The following is a 22,463-nucleotide window of genomic DNA, read 5'->3' on the forward strand; positions in this document are numbered from 1 at the left end:
TCATCTTGTGCAGCTGCCTGCGTTTAGATTAAGGCATCATTTTTAAATGTTGGATTAGTTATAGGCGACACAGTAGTCTGGTGGTTAGCACTGTCTTGTCTTAGCAAGAAGTTTTGTATTCGCCAGCTGAGTGGGACCTTTCTGTGTGGACTTCTGCATGTTGCCTCCAGGTACTCCAGCTCCATTCCACAGCTCCAATAGCTTATGGGACCAATTATTGTTTTTAAATATGTTTTTTTTGTTTCCTGCTTAAAAAACAAACAGCCAACCACTAAAGAGGATTTTACCTTCCACCAATGGAAAAGCACCAAATCTGTGATAAAACATTTTTTTACTTTTTTAGCATAAAATGGTTTTTCAGGTGGCAAAAAATAACTGGACTGCACCGGGCTTCCTTTAGATTCAAAGTTAACCTAAGAACCACAGACTCAACTATTTACAGACCAGTCAACCTTATAAACATAGTTATTCTAAAGCTTCAGTTTGAATGGGTGAACAACATAGAAGCTAGTAAGTCATAAGTTTTCTGACAGCAGGTTATCCAACAAAACTACTTCCACGCACACGGGTATTTTTTCTAAACAGAGATTTTCTGTTTTTGTTTATAAAAAACAAAATCCCGTTCACACGTGCAGTTATGGAAAAAATATCTCTGTCCGCATGTAAATGCTAAAAACTAAGTCAAAGCTCTTAAGAGCACACCAAAGCAACAGGTGGCCAATCGGGAGTCTATGTGAATTCTGTCTAAATCAGTGGTGCACAGTGTGACGTCAAAAAAGGCCGCACTCCTTTTACATTGCGTGACTAAATCTCTGTTTTCCTCATCCACGCGTAAACGCCCAGACAACGTTTTTGAAATTTTTCACATTGGCAGGACTTCTTAAAACTCTCCATTTACGTGTGGACGAAAGGCCCAAACATGTAGAAAAAGCTGTGTTTTCAAAGATGCCAGTGTACGTGTGGATGTAGGGGTGGGCGGTATAAACGGTATACGGTAGAAACGATATAAATTTGGCCAACGGTAGAGATTTTGACTATACCGCTCTACCGCCATAGCGCATGTTGGAGTCATCGAGCTGCGCCTGTTTTGGTCAAAAGCATTCCAGCGGCTGCAAACAACATCATTTGCAAATTATGCCGGGCGACAGTCATAGCAAAGAGACGAAAAAAAGAGACGCAAAAACTGCACTTCCTCCACTTCCCTAGCATTGATTCATTAGTGCTGAATTCTCTCGCAGCTGCTCTATTCCCATGTTGTTGCAGTAACCTGACTAACCTCGTATTGTGGATGTATTATCTCAGTTGTTCTCCTGACTGAAGTTTGGTCCGTTTATAACATTTTGCCATGCAATTGCATTTGTCCCTAACCACCCGGAACCCTCACATTAACTTTTACCGAGTGGTAAAAAGTTTGCGTTCATCTTTCAGCTTCACTGTGCTAATGTTATGCTAACGTAGCTGTTTTGCTAGCGATCACGTAGCACATCATTATATACCAGCTAGTTCGACTTCAGTAACCTTACAAAAGTCACTGCTGTTTAGTTTTTTGTCTTTATTTATGTTGGAAGTGGTAGCAGAGCTTTACATTTGAATTTTTTTAGAAATCTCTCAGTCAGGACATGCTATATCATGTTTTGGTGGAAGCTAGCGAGCTAACTTCCTGCTAACTTCTAACTCTGTTGAATTTAATAAATTCAGTTTTCATGGATGTCTGGATTAATTGTTACACCTGGTAAAGCAGCAACGCCAATCATTTTATTAAAGATGAAAGAATTTAGACAGTTTTTAACTCTGTGATGCCGCAGTGTTCGTTTGACTTTGGGACCTGAAGTTAACGGAGTTTAGGACCCAGATTACTCCATGAGGCTCCTGACTACGGCAGCCGTAATGCTCCAACAATCCATCAAGCAGTGCGGCTTCATAGCTTACCAAAGTCAAAGTTCTACTGCTGCCATTGCCCTGTGTTCTTGGTGCTTGTTTTTCTTCATTATATTGCATGAGTGACGTCACATGGTCTTGCAATCTTCTAATCTGAATGTGTTCTCCTTTGGAAATTTGGCACAGGTTGATTTAGTGTGAATCGGTGCTCTGTAGTAACAACGTAGTTTACTGCCCACTTGCTGTACGTAATACGCAGCTAGTGCTGGCAGGTGGCAGAAATATGTGCCATTTCCCAGCCTCAAAATTCGAATAAAAATTCATTAAAATACCAGATACTGCCAGATAAAGCTTGCAGGAGCTTGGAGTAAAATCTTTGGATAATAGTCAAATAATATTATTTGTAGATAATATGTACTTATTTTTGATATATATTTGACTAAATCCAAAGCCATTGGTTTGCTTATTTACCAAATTTTATCTGGTTCGAGAGCGGGAGGAAACACAAATTCTTTGGAGACCGCGTCATGAAGGGCATCTTGCAAAAACATCTGCCAAATAAAAAGTGCAGGGCCAGCCACAGTAGTGACCCATTGTGAAAAAGAGACCAGCCAGAAGTAGATATTATTTTGGCTGCACATCCCTAGACTTTACTTGTTTTTGACTTGTTTTAATAGTTAACTTGTTGCCAATCACCTATTATTGGCCCTACTCGTCCCTGCTTTTTCAGTACTGGCTGTAGGGCAAAAACAGGAATCCTAAATATCGTTCACCTGCTCCCCACATAGTTGCTCATCCTGCAGCTGGACATACGCCAACGTATGGAGCTGTAGCTGTCAGCTATAAACTGTCTTCTGCTCTGAGGATCTGCTGTTAGCTGGAGAGCCAGTCAAACCAGAATCTGCAGTATGCTGAGAGCTGTTCACATGCAGCCGCTCACCGAGGTTACTCGAGGACAAAGAACTGCCATCTGCACCTGCAGTCTAAGATGTGGAGTTGTAGTCCCACGATAGGAGAACAGACATATAAATGTTGCAGAAGGTATTTGCCTTTGCTTTTGTAAGCTTTGGATGAGGGCTGTAGTCAATCATTGTGTAGGTGGTAGAGGTGGGCAGCTCAATATAAATATTGATAGTATCGATACTTGCACTGGTATCAGTATGTGATTGATACTAGCACAATTGGATCGATATTTTGTTTCTCTCCTCAAAGTCTAGTATGTGGAGGGTGGGCTGGGCCTATCCCTGCTGTCTTAGGCCAAGAGGCTGGTTACACTGTGGACAGCTCGCTAGTCTATCGCAGGGCTACCACAAAGAGATCATTCACACTCACATTCACACCTGTGGGGAATATGAAATCACCAGTTAAGCTAACACTACTGCATCCCACTGAACTATTTGGAAAATGTACGATGATTCAGCACATGAATCATAACACACTGCTTTTTTTTTTTTTAAATTTTCAAATAAAATATACATACATAGAATGTATGTACTGCACTGCTGTATATTTCTCACGAAAGCAGTGCTGTTTATGACATGAACCACTCTCACCCTCCAGCAGCTACTATAGAGTTTTGACTAAGAGGAAGCAGTGGTGAAGGGCTTAACTTGTATATAATAAAATATGTTGGTATGTAAGGTGAAAGCATGGGGCCATTATCATTTTACAAAAGTTGTTTTGGTAATTTCGCATCTTGGATGAATCAACGCATCACGTCATGTTTAAGAGGAAAGAGGAAATGTTAAAGAGTGCTGAGAGTTTCACATGATGCTGTCTGCAAAGGTCATTTTGGAGAATGCTGTGTTTGTACTTCCTCCTCTAGCAGCTGTGACCTTTGACCTCCAACAGGGACATACTTGTACACAGACTTCTCTTGTTTTTGGACAGCACTTGTTAGTAAAAACATGGTCCTTTCTTGCTCAGTTGCACAGTTTCCACAGCTTTGTCCAAGTTTTCCAGGGCAGTGTCATGTTTGTGTTAGCAGCTCACTGACCTCTTACAACCCAACTTTAAACGCTTCTCTTTAGTGTTTCTACCTGACCCGACTCCACCTTTTATAGGCATGTGTGTCATCACTATATATACATCATCAGTCTCTGTGTGAGATCAGTCTAAAGGGATATAAAACACAGCGTATCTTATCTCAGAAGCATATAAGAGGCTATAAAAAGAATGGAAAAATGGGCTCTGCTGATTCAACAGGAATTCCTTCAGGAAGTTTGGAAATGTGAACCAGTTCCAACTTATATTGAAGAAGCCCATTTTATTATCTATATCTGGAAGTTGAAAATAATTTAATATATAATTACACTTGCTTACAATTGGGTGTTTCCGCTTCATAGAACGAGTGGCGCTATGTTATTAGCTGAGCGATCGATATACTGATACACAAAGTCAGTGTTTTACCAATGATTCGATCAGAAGATTCACTGACTGTTCGCTGTTTGAACAACTGTGAGAAGCAGGTGTGGTTTAGTCGTGTTCAGTCATGCAGGACCAGACGAAGTTCCTCTTTTACTACATTTATTCTATTTTAATTTGTAGTTGTGGTGTTATTTTTAGGGCATGCTTCAAGCTCGGTCATTTGCATATAAACTCTTAAATTCACTTCAAAAACCTTTCACACGCCTATCTTCTGTTTGTCACATAGTTTTAAGGAGACACGAGTACATATTTATGGCAGTCTGTAAATTTAAAGTCATTTACAGTAAGCAATGACCCTCAGAGAATATTTACTTTTCATATTTGCAAGTTTTTGCTGTCATGCACCAGATAATGTATTAAACCAGTGATCCTGCTGACTGGTTAGCTTCCCAGCAGTTTCTTCAGGTTAATGGCGCTTGTGACCTAATAGTGCTGGTTATTTAATAGTCTTCCAGTGTACCCACTTGATATCAACATAGTTAAAGCCAGTTAAAATGTTTATCGAAATGACAAACAGAATGCAAATACACCTGAGCTATTTTGCATTTGCTTAAACGTTAACATGAAACGCCTTTTTTCTGAGTATGGGAACTTGGTTTGTTTACCTTTTGTCTAATTCCTGAATGCCTCTAACTGATAAGCCAACATTAAAAATTCCCCTGCTGCATGTCTAATCAGACCCAACGTGAAACAATAACTAGAGCCATTTTTCTTTTTTTGAAGTCTTATAAAAATGGATAATTTAACAGTAACTTAACCGCCTGTAAAAAGGTCAGTAATGGTTGAGCAGCTGTTGAATCTTTAACTTCCTCCTGCTACCCAAGTGTTTTTCTTTGAGCACCCAGGGACAAAAAGGGCAAAGTGTGACCTCTCAGGGTCACGTAATCCTGCTTTTTATTATGATCTATTTATAATTTTATAGTGTGAACCCCAAACCAGTTTTCCCTGTCAGTGTTTTCACATGACAGGTGAATGTTAGCACTGACCTCCTGATATATTTGCTTCACAAAGTCATTGTTGGATTTTTTTATTTTTAATTTTGATGCTTCATGATTCAGTTACATCTATGAAAAGGCAATTCTACACCTTGTTACTATGTCGATTGTAGTTTATGATCAGCATATACAATATGTCTGTATTTACCACGTCTCCTCCTTAAGGGATGAACCTATCTGAACGAAACTTTGCAGAAACATCATAACATCTATATGAACGTCGACATGTTTAAAAAAACAAAACAAAAGTAACTCCCCAGTTGTTGGGATTGAAATGTACATGTTCATTTCACACGCCACTGTTTTTATGCGTACTTATGTTAACAACAACACTTTGTTAAAGGAACTCCTAGAAATGCAGCGTCTGTCACAAAAATCCCTCCTAAATAAATAAAGACATTTATAATGAAGAAAGTTATGCGATATGAACAAAATCTCATGTCCCGATATAAGAATTCTATCGTCCGGATAACGATATAAATCACACAAATGTAACATTTTCTGTGAATTTCGGGCAGCTCAACTTGCGTGAAGTGTTTCCAGCTGGGCGTCATGTAGCTGGAGTCGAGTGTTTTAACAGATGCATGAAACGATACATTTTTAGACACAAGTTGTAACGGCCACCGTTTTCTTTGTATTTATTACACGGAGTGCTGCGGGGAAAAGCCTGTTCTAACGTTTGAGTCTAAGGTTTATTTTTTAGCTCAGGTTCAGTGTTTCAGTAGCAAAACTGATCCAGTTTAATGTTTGTGATGTAAAGGAACAATAGTACAAATTAGGAACGCTGGATGCTTTACCTGTTTTCTGATAATTCACATCAAAACTTAAAAGGGTCATATCACCATGTAGCACAGGTCAAAACAGGCTATAATGTATGAAAGGGCTTTTTTGAATTTATAGGTCATTGGACTTGAAATGAATAACAAAAGCATTTTTTTTTTTACTTTTACACAAGTTATACACTAAACTTTAGTAGTCTTTTGTTTTATTTTTTTACTTTGTTCAAATTAAGTTGTAAAATGCTCGTTAAGAATAAGATGGTAGTAAAATTCTCAGTTTAGTCATGGCTACTGTACAGGTGTAGATAGGAATGCTTGCAAAACAGACGGTGTCTAAAATATTTAATAGTTTCTTTTTTTTCTCCCCTATGAAGAGTAATGTCTTGGTTTGTGCTTTAGCTGTTTCTATTTTAAGCTGTGACTGTTTGCTTTCCAAACCTTTTGATGGAAACACAGAACACCCGACCAGAACAGAGCCCTCTCTGTGTCGGTGGAAACGCCCCCAACTGACGTGCTTCCTCCCTGAAGGCAGACGTGAGCGCGCTGCTGCTGCTGAGAGGTTCAGGAGCTCCAGCTTTCATACAGACTCTCAAAACCACCCATAGAGACCACCAGGGGCCTGTGGGTGCTATTCTTGGTTTTACCGCCCATTAGTGTTTTTGCATGTTATTTACTTGCAGTTAAAATTACATTTATGCTGCGGTGATGACAAAAATGCACAGTTTGAAAGACGGTGGATTTTAGTGTATTTTCTGCAACTATACTAAACGTGAAGCCTCTGTGCTTTTACTGCACAGGAAGAAAAGTTTAAACATCTGCAGTTTAATGTTTAAAGGCCTCTATTGACAGTTTACCCTACCGCCTACTGGTGTTGGCCAGAGGGGCCGATGGCGCAATATGGCAGCCTCGCTTCTGTCAGTCTGCCCCAGGGCAGCTGTGGCTACAACCGTAGCTTGCCTCCACCTGTGTGTGAATGTGAGAGTGAATGAATAATGGCATTGTAAAGCACTTTGGGTGCCTTGAAAAGCGCTATATAAATCCAATCCATTATTATTATTATTATTATTTTTGTGCTAAAGTTTTGTTAAAGTCATTTGGGTGAAACCATGAGGGCCAAGAACTCCAGTTTTTCTTTGTTGTCATCAGCAGGTTTATGATGGCTCGGGGGTAAAAACAACGCTGAGTTCATGCTGCTAAAATGATAAATAATGCTGATTGGATAATAGAGGAGGGAAGGGAGAGACACTTTCTCTCCATCTGTCTCTGTTTGTCTTTGAGGAAACCACGTGGCTCTTTTATCAGATTCTTACATCATAATTGATAAATAAACAGTCACTTTCAGGACTTCCTTATTGGCTTGAAGTGAATTATGAGGCAGGCGATTATGGATTTCCCAGATGGCAAACAAGATTGTACCAAAGGCTTTAATTGTTTTTGGTAACTTTTGCCTTACTGTAATGTAGATGTAGATGTTAATGTAGATTTTTCTAGAATTAATTTTATTTAGATGCTTTTACAATTTAGGTTTTACCCCTTTTTGTGCTACATGAATGATTCCTTCTGTGCTCTTTTTTTTGTTTTTTATTTCCATGATTTAAGTTTTCGTCCATAAAGTGTCAGAAAATAAAAATTAAATTCAGATACCCTAAACCTGGGTATATTACATTTGTTTAATATGTAAAAAATATTAAATGCTGGAACCTGAAAATATTGATCCTTTAAAGAGAAGGAGTGGCTAATTTACAACCACAAACAGCTATGTAAACCGAAAATATGTCAAAGGGCTATCACACTCACACAGGTATTTTAATTGGCTGTGACAGGTGGGCTGGGAATTACAGGAAACACATTTAAGGGAATGATAAAGAAGTTCACCATGTTCCACTGCCTTTTGTTAAACAAACAAGAACTGATGCTAAGAAACTTGTTTTTTTTTTTGTTTTTTTTTGTTTTTTATTAATTTAAAAAAAACAACAACTTTCTTTCCCCCTTAAAGATAGCAGTCTTATGATTGGCTACCACTGGTGATCAGAAGGTTTGAACAGCAGATGGGAGGAGTTTCTGTGCTCACAACCTGAGATGACCATATAAGGCATACCCCCTCTCTGTGATATCACTCAGATCCAAGAGTAGAAGTAACTGTTTCAGCCTGAGCTGGAAAAGAGTAATCTTTTATTTTTTCTTTAGCCTCTTCTTGTTTTTGTTCAGCCTTTTTAAACTTGTTCAATCACGGTTCAGTTCATATCTCAGATTTTTGCCTGCAGTCTGGAGCTCTTTCTGTAAAGAGGTCAACTACATCAAAATTAGAGCAAAAATATTTTGTGATGTTCTTTATTCTTTATCAGAAAAGATAATTTAAAATCAAGTCTTTTACCAAACTAACATGCTTTAACAGCTGCATAAACAACATGATCATGTGACTAGTATACAGATACATGTATATAATACTAAAGCATTTTCAGTGTTGGGAAGGTAACTTTTAAATGTATTCCACTACAGATTGTAGAATACAGGGCCCACGATGTAATTCTGTTACTCAATGTGAGTAACGTATTCTGAATGCTTTAGGTTAATTAGTAGATTGTCATGCTTTCCACAATGTAGCAATGACATCCTGCAAATTCTTGTTTGTTTTTCTCTACCAATTGGCTTGTAAGCCCAAATCTCGCTGAGTAGACAATATTTTTACTTTAGGGGAGAAGAGACGTATGTGAAGATAAGATGCTAGCTCGGTGGCGAGTAGCCTTCAGTAATAGTAATAAATCACACAGCAATAGAACATTGAAAATACTAAAGTGCCATATAACCCAGGTAGCTACCACAACTAAAGCAAGGTAGTTGCAGCAGGCTAACTTTAGTTTTTAAAAAGAACTTCTTCCAGATGTTTCTTTAGGTTGGAGTCTTTTGACGCTGAGAGCAGCTTGTTTGCTAGCAGAGTTTGCACTGCACGGTCAGATTTTGCTCAATCCTTTCTTCTTTAAATATGAAGTGGTGTTGGAATTTCCAAATAAGAAATGCATACCTGCCCTTGTACTGCTGGCGCTGTTGTGCTGGCTCCAGGTCCATTGTGTAACTGACGCCATCAACATACACAGAATGCTTACATTAGTCTCTTATTGCGTGTTTTGTTTGGGTTTCCGGCAATGCATTTAATTACCAAAATTAGAAATGGAAATGACACCCCCGAAATCCATTTATTCCAACAAAGTAACTGCATTGTAATTATCACCTATTTAAACCGTAACTGTAACAAAATACATCCATATTTTGTATTTTAAATACATAACGCCAGTACATGTATTCCATTACTCTCCAACAATGTGTATTTTCTTTACCTCAAACTGTGTTTTACCACGAAGCTCAACTCAGTTAAATGCTGTCATGTAATCCTCCTGATCAGTGTTTCTTTGTTACGTTCTTGATGACCACCCTAAAGTCAAATTTTAAAAAAACAAAACAATCAGGTCAGTTGACAAACCTAGAAGCAGTTCAACATTTAGACAAGAGTAAAAATGTTTTTATTGGCACCTCTATAACGACTCTATGTGACTGGTTTCTTGTCATGAAAAGATCTAGATTAAAAAAAATTACTTACTGTACTTGCAGCAATTTCTCACCTTTAATCACGTTTTTCAATAACCAAATACATTTTATTCCCTCCACTATAGCAGGGGCGTCACCAGGTTTGTTTGTTTTTTTTTTTTTAATAGGGTGTCATGAGGCTCCAACAACTAAGTTGGTGGGGAGGTTGTGGGAAAAGCCATACCGCTGCATCCCTTTAGATTCAGACAGGCACCATGGCCTGTATAAAAATATGATTTAATTATCTCCTGTTTCTTTTGCATCCTGTCACGTTATTCCCTTGACTTAATTATCTATTGCTTTTTATTGTTTTAATGTAAATTTTAAATGGATTTACCTTTTTTGAGCACACAAACTGTTTTCATAATCCTAGTCACATTCATACAGTGCTTTTCTCTAAGATTCACAGGCCGATGGATGCACTGGGGGCAACTTGCTTTAAGTATCTTGACAAACTGAGTTGGTCAATCCGCCAGCCTTCAGATTGCTAGATGACCTGCTTGACTACCACAACTGCCCTGTCCTAGTGTGCCTAGATGTTAAATGTGAAAAGAACTGCAGTTTTTGTCATTTCAACTGTTAGTTGTACTTTCATCCATGCTGAAATGTTTTTTTACTTAGTCACAGAGGCATGTTTTCCTTCAGTTGCTCCTGCGTCATGGTGCTTTTACTGCTTTGTGTTTGTTGGTAGCAAGCTCTTTAGGTTATTGTACAGAAAGTTATTGTCATGCTCTGCATTGCTGTGTTCTCCTTTCTGCATTCATCCTTTTTTTTTCTTCGCCCCTCTGCACCAAGCTAAAAGTATCATTAAACAGTAACCGCTGTATTTGCTGACAGGGTGTGGCAGCATTGTGGGTACTGGGTGCGCTTCTGTGTGTGCGTTCTTTTTTTAGTCCAGAGAGGAAACTCAAACAGAATCATAGGAATATCATACACTTCTGTGACCAGCACGTTTGTTACATGTTGTCTGAGGACAAAATGTGAGTGTGTTTCATAACAAGTGCATGAGGCCACTTAAAAAACAAAAAAGGACCAGAGGAGGTCTGTTCGATATAACAATATATATCGGATGACGATATAAAAACGTCTATTGTTTCATTTTACGCTATCGTTTGTTTCATGGTGTGGCAAAATAAACTGTTTATGGCAATATTTTTTCACCGTTTTGATGGTCACTGTAGTGGCTATATTAATTTCTTAAAGTTCTCTCTTTCTTTTATATTTAATATAACCACACTACGGACGGACAAGCGCCTGTTTTTATGCGTTGTCGTTAGCAACAACGACGATAAAACCATCCTGTGTCCGCTTGTTTATTTTCCACATAAACCTTTCAGAATAAAGCTCAAGATCCTGTGTAGACTTTTCAAAATAAACTGAATCACGTGAAAGAGTATGCAGAGTATTTACGGGTGAGAAGCAAAAAAGAGCCGTCAGGTGCTAAAAAATACACCTTAGACTCAAACGTTGGAACAGGCTTCCCCCCGCAGCACACCGTGTAATAAATACTCACAAAGAAAACGGCAGCCGTTATAACTTGTGTCTAAAAATGTATCGTTTCACGCATTGGTTAAAACACTCGACTCCAGGTACACGACGCCCAGCTGGAAACACTTCATGCAAGTCAAGCTGCCCGGGAGTCACAGAATTTACAGAAAACGTAAAATGTTCGTGATTTATATCGTTATCGGGACAATAGAATTCTTATATCGGGATATGAGATTTTGGTCATATCGCACAGCCCTAGCCCAGAGTATATCACACTGAGAGATAGGAATCATATTAAGGGCCATATATATATATATATATATATATATATATATATATATATATATATATATATATATATATATATATATATATATACACACACACACACACTTAATGGACGCTTAATTGAACTGAATATGCACATCGCACGAAGCCTTCACGAGCGCCTGGCAGCACAAATGAACCAACTACCGACCAATAACCTGCCTCAGCACCACGTGGAAGCTCCTGTCAGGCATCATAGTGGCTAAGATGAACAGGCACATGGGTCAACACATGAGCGGGGCACAGAAAGGGATGGGCAAGAATACCAGAGGCGCAAAACGCCAGCTACTGGCAGTGTGCACTGCCTGGATTGATTACAAGAAGGCCTATGACACAATGCCCCACACCTGGATCCTGGAATGCCTAAAACTATATAAGATCAACAGGACCCTAAGAGCCTTCATCAGGAACTCAATGGAGATGTGGCGGACAACACTGGAGGCCAACCTCAAGCCCATAGCACAAGTCACCATCAAGTGCGGGATCTACCAAGGAGATGCTCTGTCCCCACTGCTGTTCTGCATAGGCCTGAACCCCCTCAGTGAGATAATTGACAAGACTGGCTATGGATACCGACTACGGAATGGAGCAGTTGTCAGCCACCTCCTGTACATGGATGACATCAAGCTGTATGCCAAGAGTGAACGAGACATCGATTCACTGATCCACACCACAAGGATATACAGCAATGACATCGGAATGTCGTTCGGGCTGGAGAAGTGTAGTCGGATGATAACAAAGAGAGGGAAGGTAGTCAGAACGGAGGGGATCAAACTACCAGAAGGCAACATTGCAGACATAGACATAGACATAGAACCATGAAGAGGCCGCTAGGAAAGCTGCAACCACCAAGTACCTGCAGAGGGTCAGGCAAGTCCTGAGGAGTCAGCTGAACGGTAAGAACAAGATCCGGGCTATCAACACCTACGCCCTGCCCGTGATCAGGTAGCCTGCTGGGGTAATAGGCTGGCCAAAGGAGGAGATAGAAGCCACTGACATCAAGACAAGAAAGCTCCTTACCATGCATGGGGGTTTCACCCCAAGTCCAGCACCCTGAGGCTGTACGCTAAGCAGAAGGAAGGGGGCTGGGGACTGGTGAGTGTCAGCACCACAGTCCAGACAAATGACAGCGTGCTCAGTGAATACCTCAGGCAGCAGAAACCCAAGAAAGAGGAGGGAGGCGAGGAACCATCATGGAAGGACAGGCCCCTGCACGGGATGTACCACCGGCAGATAGAGAAGGTGGCTGATATCCAGAAATCCTACCAGTGGCTGGACTGAAAGACGGCAGAGAGACACTAATCATGGCAGCACAGGAACAAGCACTGAGCACAAGATCCATTGAGGCTGGGGTCTATCACACCAGGCAAGACCCCAGGTGCAGGCTTGTAAAGATGCTCCAGAGACAATCCAGCACATAACAGCAGGGTGTAAGATGCTAGCAGGCAAAGCATACATGCGACGCCATAACCAAGTGGCCGGCATAGTGTACAGGAACATCTGTGCCGAGTATAACCTGGAAGTCCCGGGGTCAAAATGTGAGATGCCCCCAAGGGTGGTGGAGAATGACCGAGCTAAGATCCTGTGGGACTTCCAGATACAGACGGACAAAATGGTGGTGGCTAACCAACCGGACATAGTGGTGGTAGACAAACATGAGAAGACTGAGGTTCCGAATGACAACAACATCAGGAAGAAGGAACACGAGAAGCTCGAGAAATACCAAGGGCTCAGAGAAGAGCTCAAGAAGATGTGGAGGGTGAAGGTGACGGTGGTTCCAGTGGTAATCTGAGCACTAGGTGCAGTGACTCCTAAGCTAGGCGAGTGGCTCCAGCAGATCCCGGGAACAACAGCGGAGATCTCTGTCCAGAACAGCGCAGTCCTAGTAACAGCTAAGATACTGCGCAGGACCCTCAAGCTCCCAGGCCTCTGGTAGAGGACCCGAGTTTGAAGGATTGACCGCCCACAGTCGCCCGGCATAATTTGCAGATGATGTTGTTTGCCGCGGCTGCAATGCTTTCAACCAAAAAGGTTGAAAGCAGCTTGATGACACCATCAACATGGCTATCACAGTGGAGCGGTATAGTCAAAATCTCTACCGTTGGCAAAATTCATATAATTTCTACTGTTTCTACCGCCCACCCCTACTGTACGCAATGATTAGTAAACAGTTAGTTAGTTAGTGTTGTTTTAAGAGATCTGAAATGTAAATGTGTTCATATCTAAAGCGTTAAAGAGAGGCCTGTCTCTCCCTTATCTTAATTTTATCTCCCTTCAGTGTGAACTCTCCTTTTTCTCACATTCTGTGCTGGAATGCTTGATCTCCGTTTAGTCTGCTGAAGGGCAATTTACAAAGAGTCTGGACTTTAATGTGTGATCTATATTATACATGATGTAATCTAACTAAATTGAAACATTTTATTGTGAAAGGTTTTAAAAAACCACATGGACAAGTTACAGACTTGCTTCTCATCTGTAACTCATGCAGTAGACCACATCCTTACCCACAGATTATAATAGAAGTGGGTCGATAAAACCCGCTGCAAAAAAATGGCTGCCAAATAAAGATGAGTTAAGTGAGGTCAGAGGAAAGGTAAAGCATTGCTTGTTTGCAGGAAGTCGGTTATGCTGTCATGCTGTTGACTGACACGGATAAAACCAGAAAGACCAGCAGCAGCCGCAGATTTGGTCCCGTAACTTTGGTAAAAATCAAGAAAAACAGGCAGGAAACTGCAGCAACGATTGCCTCAGAGATCTAGACCTATCAGATATGTCTGTTTATGGAGTGCTCAGAGTAAGAACGAGTTACATGACGTGACCCAACCGCGAACTGTGGCAGTGAGGCAGTGAGTCAGAGCGTAGGTGGGAACAGTCCGAGAGTTTAGAGCTGTTCTTCATAGAAACGTAGGAGAATTTGATTGTGAACCAGAAAGAAAGCTGGTTGCCTAGCTGAGCCTCTAATGGATTGATATAATGTCATATGTCAGCCACCGGTATTCTTCACTCTTCATGGTAGGTAGTTGTTCAGTCGCTCGTCTAGAAGTTTATCTTTGTCCACATCCTTTCAATTCTTTCGCCCATCGTAGCGACAACATTCTGCGGACTTTGGCCATCACTTCGCTGCAAACGGCCTCCTGCATGAACGAAGCTTTAGACACAGAGTGCTAGGAAGCTGATAAGCTCGAACATCAGTCATGTTTTCTCACAGTGATGTTGGGGAATTGTTGATGCAGTCATTAAACCTAGTTACAAAATTAACCAGAAAATAAAATATCAGATGGAAATCTCACCATTTTCCAGGCATTAGCCAGTGACGGCATCCTGGATTATCCTCTTTTGTGACTTTTAGAAGTTTCTTGATAAAAGAAAAATCTGCAGATTTACTTTGTATTTTATTCTGAGACTGAGCTTATAAAGAAAAGGTGTTTATTGTGGTCACAGCAGAGGGACATTTTTCCATTGGCTTCTTTTTTCAACCAGATGAGTTGCCTCCTGCTGGTCATTAACAAAAATGCAGCTTCCATGTTTGCAAAACTCGAGCCATTTTATGTCCGTGATACTCTGAGAAGACCTAGTTGTAGAAACTGCTCAGAGAATGGTGAATTACACGCAGTGTAGGGGTGGGCGATATAAACGATATACAATAGAAACTATATAAATTTGGCCAACGATAGAGATTTTGACTATACCGCTCTACCGCGATAGCGCATGTTGACGATGTCATTAAGCTGCACCTGTTTTGGTCGAAAGCATCGCAGCGGCTACAACCATTATCATCTGCAAATTATGCCGGGCGACAGTCATAGCAAAGAGATGAAGCACTTTTGAAATATGGGGAAAGCCAAAAACTGCGCTTCCTCCACTTCCGTAACATTGATTCATTAATGTTGAATTCTCTCGCAGCTGCTCTATTCCCATGTTGTTGCAGTATATTAATAACTAACCTCATATTGTGGATGAATAATCTCAGTTATTCTCCTGACTGAAGTTTGGCCCGTGTATAGCATCCTGTTATGCGATTGCATTTGTCCCTGACCACCAGAATCCCTCATGTTAACTTTTATCGAGTGGAAAAAAAGTTGGCGTTCATCCTCCAGCTTCACTGTGCTAATGTTATGCTAACATAGCTGTGTCGCTAGCAATCACGTAGCACAACATTATATACCAGGTAGTCCAACTTCAGTAACTCCACAAACGCCACTGCTGTTTAGTTTTCTGTCTTCATTTATGTTGGAAGTGGTAGCAGAGCTGTACGTTTTAATTAGTTTCAAAAATCTCTCAGTCAGAACATGATATGTCATGTTTAGGTGTAAACTAGTGAGCTAACTTCCTGTTAACTTCTAACTCCGTTAAATTTAATAAATTCTGTTTTCATGGATGCCTGAACGTTAAACTTAATTGTTACACCTGGTAAAGCAGAAACGCTGATCATTTTATTAAATATGAAAGAATTTAGTCAGTTTTTAACACTCAGTGTTCATTTGACTTTGGGACCTGAAGCAGACAGAGTTTTGGACCCAGATTACTCCGCGAAGCTCCTCACTACGGCAGCTGTAATGCTCTGACAATCCATCAAGCAGTGCAGCTTACCAAAGTTGTACTAAAACATTTTTTAACAGATTTCTGCACGCCCAAATCGGTTCGAGGTCAGTAAGCACAACCAGAATTCATACATAAGGCACACTCTCGATTTTTGAGAAAATTAAAGGATTTTCAGTGTGCCTTAGTGTGTGTAAAATACGTTGTACAGAAGAAAAGAATATATCGCAATATATATCGTTACTGCACGTGCTTCAAATTATACCACGATATGGATTTTAGACCCTATCGCCCAGCCCTAATGCAGTGTGTGACACAGAATTAAATGTGTGTGTTTCTGTTTACTTTGCACAGCAAAATGTAGATGGTGTGCTTTACATTTTATTGGTTTAGGTGATTAAAAGTGTCAAACTTTTAAGTGTGGCTTGAGTGTAAATGTATTTTCCAAGAACGTTGCAGTCTTAAAATATAACTGGAAGTTGCATCAGTCTGAACTGCTGAGCTCATTCTACATGTGAAGCATCACAATGATAAACATGGATGTTTTCTTCCTGTCGATCAAAACTTTCTTTCTTGTTTTTCAAGATTTCTGTGAAATTGTCTGTGCCTACTTGTCAGTTTTCAGCTTTGAGCACTAACTCCTTTTTGGGCTTCTTTTTTTTTTTCTGTCACGGCCACGACGGCTTTGATTGGAAACTCGTGCAGGGTTTTGAGTCTGTGCGAATGCAGAAACGGGAGAAATGAACTGAAATGACGTGTATTCCAGTGTAAGTGCTGCGCTTTGAGCCGCAGCAGCAGCTTTTAGGAAATGAGTGTAACTCAGATAAGTACTGTGTGTGTGCTTGTGTGGTCGCGCAGCTGTGTGTGTTCAGTTCCTGTTATCTTCAACTGTCATGCTTGTTTCCTTCTGCACCTCATTGCTGTTTGTGTGTGTCTGTGTGAGTCTGTGGTAACAACATTGCATTCATGTTGCACAGTTTTGCGTGTGAGGAAATAAGGCAGGTCGCTGGGAATGTGATCAAGTTTTTTTGCGGGTTTTTTTGTTGCTCTAATAATTCATCTTTTATTTGCTTTCACTAATGGCTTCATATTGATACAGTCTTATATCTTATAGGTGTTTTTGTTTTGTTCTGTTTTGCTGTTTTCACTGCCTTTTAAAGTTTTTTTTTTAAAACCAACATTTTAATTTTTACGTCTTCATTTTTGTTGTTAAGTACATTTAATTTACATGACAACTCAATGTGCTATATAAATAAAGTTGTCACTCTCATTATATCACATGATAAATACTGTTTTAAAAAGTTCTCTCTGTGTCCTCAAAATGTTTTAGTTTGCTTTGAGGAATGTAAAAATCCAAATGTTTCCATCCGTCCATCCTCTTCCGCTTACCCTTGTCAAGGTCATATGGTGGGGGGGCAGAGAACACCCTGGACAAGTTGCCAGTCTATCGCAGGGCTAACACATAGAGACAGACAACTATCCACACTCACATTCACAACTTTGGCCAATTTAGAATTACTAATTAACCTAACCGCACTAACTGCATGTCTTGGACTGTGGGAGGAAGCTGGTGTACCCGGAGAGAACCCATGCATGTTTTAAAATATAACGTACAAAACATTTGGGCGGTGGAAAAGTTGATACAGTATAGTGTTTGATATTTTTTACATTGTTATATTGTATCGATACAAGGATACAAATGTTGGGGGTCCAGACTTGCATTAACTCAACTGAAAAACCACCCAACACTGAACACACTGGGTTTGCTCTGAATTAGCTCAGTCACACGAGTAAAAATACTACAACAAGCTCCGTACGTCTTTAAACTCCTGTGGCACTACGTATGGCAGGTTTTAGTGACAGTGTTGCATTCTTCAGTGTCATTTTGCAGCAAATAAAACTGAAGTGAGATCATTCTTATTGAATAAATCAGATGTTAAAAGAGTTTAACTTTGAGGATGTAATTTGCATTTTAAAAATGATTATAAATTGCAATATATGCTGTTTCAATACTCAAATTAACGCAAAATGTTAAAACTCACTACACCAAAAGGTTGATTCTGTTCATCTGGATGTAGCGTTTTCAGTGGGAGAAACACCCATTGTTCATTCAGTGGTGCTAGTTCCAGTCATTGTGCAAGGACTTTATAAGACTGAAAAGAAACCTGCAGTCAGCTGAGACTGAAGAAGTCACTTGGATGAGTGACGAAACGCTACGTCCAGATGAACACAGTCAACCTTTTGGGATTTACTGACCTGGAAGATTGAGCATGCATCAACATGTTAAAAGTCACTATAATATCTTATTGTTCTGTCTTTCTGCCTAATTTCAGCAATTTATATTTAAAACAAATCCTGCAAAAACAAGGGCAGCATTTACTCATTAGTAACTCCTCTGCGAATCTTTATAGCTGAAATATTTTGTGCTTGATAAGCAGCTGTTTGTTCAGTGAATTCAGCTGAGGGTAGTTCAGCCTCGCTGACCTCATCATACCTGCTGCCAGTTAGGCTGACTCTCCAGCTTGCAGCGAATCTGCAGAGCAGGCACCTGTATTTACACAGCAAGGTCAGCACACCCACAATATCTTTCTGTTGTCTGGCTTCTCTTAGACTAACATCTGCAATCAGGCTTAGCGACTAAAGGCGGTTATCAGCTGGATAAGTCGGTCACTACATCAGAAACGTAGACTGGTCTATTAGCAGCTGATTTTTAACTATTATTAATTCTCTGATTTAAGACTGTTTATTGTCATTACACTAATGAAATAAATGTAATGCATGGTGCTAAAAACGTGTATTAAAGTAGAAAGTTTCAGAACTTGTAGATTACAAATGTATACGCACACACCCAGTAAGACTGGAGCACAGTTGGACTGAACTTGAATTTCTTATCATGAATATCTGCATTTTACTACAAATCAAGTGGAAAGTCTCTGACTCACCATTGCATTCTTTATGATTTGGTTTGTTGGCCATCATTGAATCACAGACAACAGCATTCATATGTATTTTTATATCAAGCGATACTCCCAGTTAGGGCTGGGCTATATTCTACCGTTTACGGTAATACCGGTATAATGTTAGGCAATGATAAGAAAATGAAATATCGCGATAGAATATGGGTAAAGCACGCAGTGCCTTTGTTTTCATACGGACATGGCGGAAAAAGCATGGTGGTGATGGAGAATTTGAAGAGCGAAAGCGGATCGTTGAATGAAACAGATGAACCAGAATTGGTTTGTAAAAATGGTGCAACTTCAGTGATGTGAACGAAACCAACTGGTTTGGTTTTCGTCCATCAGATACACCAAAGCACAATTTTTTTTTTTTGGTAGAACATGCAAGCGGGCTGTCGTTATTACCGTATTTTTCGGACTACAAGGCACTCTTAAAATCCTATCATTTTCTGAAAAATCGACAGTGCGCCTTATAATCCTTCTGAATGAATTCTAGTTGCGCTTACTGATCTCAAACTGATTTTATGTGGTACACGGCGTTCAAAAATCTGTCAAAAATGTTTTAGTACGACTTTGCTAAGCTACGAAGCCGCACCACTTGATGGATTGTCGGAGCATTACGGCTACCGTAGTCAGGAGCCTGGCGGAGTGATACGTACTGTGCTTCAGCATAATATTATCGCATTGTGTGTGTATAAGGACCCCAAAATGGCACCTATTAAGAGACATGTGTATGAAGCACATTTCAAATTAAAGGCTGTCAGTCACGCAGTAGAACATGGAAGTAGAGCAGCTGCGAAAGAATTCAACATTAATGAATCAATGGGACGGAAGTGGAGGAAGCAAGAAAAAGTTGAGTAAAGTTTGACTTATCTGACTGTTTTGTTTCCCTTAATGCGCTTTATAACCCGGTGTGCCTTATGGATGAAAACAGGTCCATTCATCGACAGTGCGTCTTATAATTCCATGCTCATTGTGGTCTTGACTTATGACTTATTTATTTAGCACACTGTAGTTTCATGTTGCTAAGCACCTCTTTTTATATTGTGTGGATATTATACATGGTTATGCTCGGGATATATCGGCCCATTTCCAATGGAAATGCCTTTTGGTTAAACTGTCATCAAGGAATTTGCATTCGCACTGTAAAGTTTTTATATCGCTTTAATGCAATTATAAAGAAACAGCTGCTTGTTTAAGTGAAAATAAATTGATGCGGGTTTTTTGCACTAATAAAGTTGTAAAGTATTTTGTCTCGCGTCAGTTATATTGTCAGTTATATCATTATCGCAAATTATCAAATATATATCGTGATAAATATTTTGCAATATTGCCCTGCCCTACTCCCAGTTTGTCTTCGTACCCAGTAGGCACCAGCTGTGATGCTCTGATGGTTGCTTTTTGATGTGCTGAAGGTTCTGGTAGATGTGTTATGCACCTTTGACAAGGAATAATTAACACACACCTGAACTTTTAAACATCCCTGCATCTAAAGCATCATCGGGTATGCAATGAAGGAGGCCGGTGGATGTTTTTATTGAAAGGCCTGTAATGTTTTATGCTACAGCTAGGGTGTGGATGCTACCTTGACCAGGTCTTTCTTAGAAGTTAGATTTATAGAGCAAACAAGGGAGGATCTAACAGGTGATAATCCATTACATTAACTGGCTGTTTATTGACATGCTTAACAGAGTTTTAGGCCTGTTCTTTCCAGCTGCGATGGCAAATGAAGAACAATAGTCTGTAAGGTCACCTGGTACAAATAGGTTCCCTGTTTTGCAATCATATTACCATATTTAGGTTCTTGGTTTTTGTTTTTTTGTTTTTTGTTTTAACTAGCTTGCAGCCAACAGGAAAAAAAGGATCCTCGTATAAATCTGTACTTCTTAATGATGCTCATCAGAGACAAACAAAAACTTTAGACACTCTTGAAACCCTCCTGGCACCTGAGCGCTGAGATCCACAGGCCTTTCTTGGAATATACGCATACCTGTTGAGCTCACACGTGACCTGCTCTGGAGGAGGTTTCATCTGCAGCTCAAGTTACCGTGGTGATGCACCTTGGGAAGAAGCACAGTGTAAAGCACAGGTTGAATGTGAAGTTAAGAGGATAAGTCCCTAAACTAAGGAAGGAGCGAATAGAACTGCCTGAACTTTCAAAATGAGAGTTAATTATTTACTAGTAATTCCTGATCAGTTTACACGTGATTGTTACACCTGGCGCACCTGAATAGGCTCAGTGTGTCGATGCATTAACACTCATGAGCCAACAGTTTTACTGGAAGTTATATAATATTCAAATGTGTAATAAACACGCAGGATGTGCAGATGTTTTTGGATCCATTTGACCTCATATGTCACAGCGCTGCTGAGCTTCAGTAACAGAAATCTGGTTTTCTGTTGCTGTTGTTGGAATTGTAAAAATACATTCAATTTCAAGCTACAGCTTATTTAATAAAAAGAGAGATGTTTGTCTGAACCAGACTGGCCATTCCACGTCATGATGTCAGTCCAATATTCCCAGCATGCAAATGACTTAGATATCTGCTTCTGGATATTAGAAATGATAGAAATGTGTTTTTAATCTATTTGCAAATGAGCAGCATGAGTCTGTTTGTGTTTCAGCCCGTGTGGTGCTCTGCATTTATCTTAATTTGTTTGAAACCTGTAGTTTTGCTAATAGTTTATTATTTTTATTATCATTATTATTATGGAGCTGTTAACTCTTTGTTCTTCCTCTCATCAGAGTACTCAGCTCGATCCAGAGGAGCTGTTCACTAAATTGGATCGCATTGGAAAAGGATCTTTTGGAGAGGTGGGTGTAATTTATTATTTTTTGTCATCTTCTCTCCTAGATTCACTTCTTTTTTTCCCCTCATTTTTATTCTTTATCACCTCTCTCTTTCTCTTCTTCCTCTCCTGGTGATCCTCTTTTGTTTTCTTACATCCATGTTTTTTCACTTCTCTGCCTCCCGTTCCCTCCTGCAGGTCTTCAAAGGAATCGATAATCGCACTCAGAGCGTCGTCGCCATCAAAACGATCGATCTGGAGGAGGCCGAGGATGAAATCGAGGACATCCAGCAGGAGATCACGGTGCTCAGTCAGTGCGACAGTCCGTACATCACCAAGTACTACGGCTCCTACCTGAAGGTAAGGCGGATATTTTCATTCAGCCCAGAAGCCGATCTAAGTCAGGTTTAAAAGGAATTTCACGGGGGTGGGGAGGGTTATTTTTCCACGGAAAATTTTTCACCTACTGCGAACTAAGGATTTTTTTTTATTCCCAGTATATTGTAGTTGAGTCATTTTTATAGGCACATTGTTGGAAGTTTATTTGTAATTCTGTCTTTCAGGGAAGTAAATTGTGGATCATCATGGAGTATCTTGGAGGGGGCTCAGCACTCGACTTGGTGAGTCTTTATGTCCATTTGTAGAGGATTTATTGTCCATGAAACCTAGTAAGTGAAGTAATATAAAGTAATGACTAGAGC

General features: G+C 40.0%; 2 protein-coding genes across 2 annotated transcripts in view; both read left to right on the plus strand.

Annotated features, from left to right (window-relative positions):
- Positions 1 to 22,463, plus strand: part of LOC146522634 (uncharacterized) — a 518,363-nt gene that overhangs the window by 59,572 nt on the left and 436,328 nt on the right. The window lies entirely within an intron of this gene.
- LOC146522636 (serine/threonine-protein kinase 26-like) overlaps positions 1 to 22,463 on the plus strand; it is a 46,177-nt gene that overhangs the window by 10,173 nt on the left and 13,541 nt on the right. The window contains exons 2-4 of the mRNA XM_085153546.1: positions 21,719 to 21,787; positions 21,961 to 22,122; positions 22,326 to 22,382. Of these exons, the coding sequence (XP_085009672.1) occupies positions 21,719 to 21,787; positions 21,961 to 22,122; positions 22,326 to 22,382 (288 nt within the window). The remainder of the gene's footprint in view (positions 1 to 21,718; positions 21,788 to 21,960; positions 22,123 to 22,325; positions 22,383 to 22,463) is intronic.

Source organism: Neolamprologus multifasciatus, chromosome 3 (genome assembly GCF_963576455.1).
Source record: "Neolamprologus multifasciatus chromosome 3, fNeoMul1.2, whole genome shotgun sequence".
Taxonomy (NCBI): domain Eukaryota; kingdom Metazoa; phylum Chordata; class Actinopteri; order Cichliformes; family Cichlidae; genus Neolamprologus; species Neolamprologus multifasciatus.